Here is a 1,182-nt window from a genome sequence, read left to right on the forward strand (position 1 = left end):
GCCCCATCCGCCCCCCTCACCCCATTTTACCACCCCCCCATCGCTACCTGCCCCCTAAGTGCTCCCCCCAGCGCCGGGTACCGCATGGCAGGCGCCTAGCAACAAGGCATCCCCCTGCATCCTGTCGCCATGGCAACCATGGGATGCGGGGGCTCGGTACAGGGAGCGGGGGGGATCCCGGCACTGGAGCAGAGCCCGCCCCCAGCCACGTGGCTCCCGGGGAGGGGGGGTCCCCGCGAGTGCCTTGAGGGGGGCGCAGCGCCCCGGCTGGGGGGCACGGGGCCCCCCCGGCGCCAGCAGAGGTGAGGAAACGGCCACGTCAGCGACCGCAGCGCAGCGGAAACCGCGCGATGCCGCGGCCGACACGGCGGGGGGGCACAGACAACCCCCCCCCGCCAAATACCCCCCCGCAGACCCCCTCCCCAGGGCACGTGGTGCCCCAAGGGGGGACGGTGCTCGCTGGGCCCCGCCGCCACCCGGCCGCGCTCAGCACAGGGTGAGACCCTGGCCCCGATGGGGACCCCAGGGTGCCAGACCGGGACAGGGCCTCGGTTGGGTGTCCCGGCCCCCCTGCCCATTCCCAGCATCCACAGGAACTTGGCACCTGAGGATGCAGCCGATGGGGCAGGCGAGCGCCGAGGCCACAACCCCCCGGGAGCGCCGTGTCCCCCCGACGTCCCCCACGGCACCGCGGCGGCCCCGTGCCCGGAGCGGGAAGCAGCAGATCCCTCGGGCTGCCTCTCCCACCTCGTCACCCGCCGGCCGCTCCATCCCTCCATCCCCTCCCGGCGGCTGTGCCAGGCCGGGGGTGACACGGCGGGTCTGGGCTGGGGGTGACACGGCGGGTCCAGACCGGAGGGGACCCAGCAGGGCCGGGCTGGGGGGACACAGCGGGTCCAGGATGAGGGGACACGGTGGGGACGCGGCGGCGGGGGGSACACGGCGGGGCGGGGGTACCTTGCAGGACGCTGAGCGAGGCGGCGAGGCTGGCGCGCAGCCGGGGCTCGGCCACGCTCTCCACGAGCCGGATGAGCTTGTTGAGGTGCTGCTTGGCGCCCTCGTGCCGCTTCACCTCGGCGCGGATGGCGGCCAGCACCCGCTGCCGGGGGGTGGCCATGGCGCCCCCGGCTAGCGCTGCGCCGGGCCCCCCCGGCTCCCCGGGGCCTCGGCGCAGCCCCGGCC

General features: G+C 76.1%; 1 protein-coding gene across 1 annotated transcript in view; it reads right to left on the minus strand.

Annotated features, from left to right (window-relative positions):
- Window positions 1–1,117, minus strand: part of AGAP2 (ArfGAP with GTPase domain, ankyrin repeat and PH domain 2) — a gene marked incomplete at its 3' end in the record, with an annotated part of 12,867 nt that extends 11,750 nt beyond the window's left edge. The window contains exon 1 of the mRNA XM_026045080.1: window positions 958–1,117. Within this exon, the coding sequence (XP_025900865.1) occupies window positions 958–1,117 (160 nt within the window). The remainder of the gene's footprint in view (window positions 1–957) is intronic.
- Between the last annotated feature and the right edge of the window lie 65 nt (window positions 1,118–1,182).

The sequence above is a fragment of the Nothoprocta perdicaria genome, unplaced genomic scaffold (genome assembly GCF_003342845.1).
Source record: "Nothoprocta perdicaria isolate Ctin4 unplaced genomic scaffold, notPer1 scaffold_398, whole genome shotgun sequence".
Classification (NCBI taxonomy): Eukaryota; Metazoa; Chordata; class Aves; order Tinamiformes; family Tinamidae; genus Nothoprocta; species Nothoprocta perdicaria.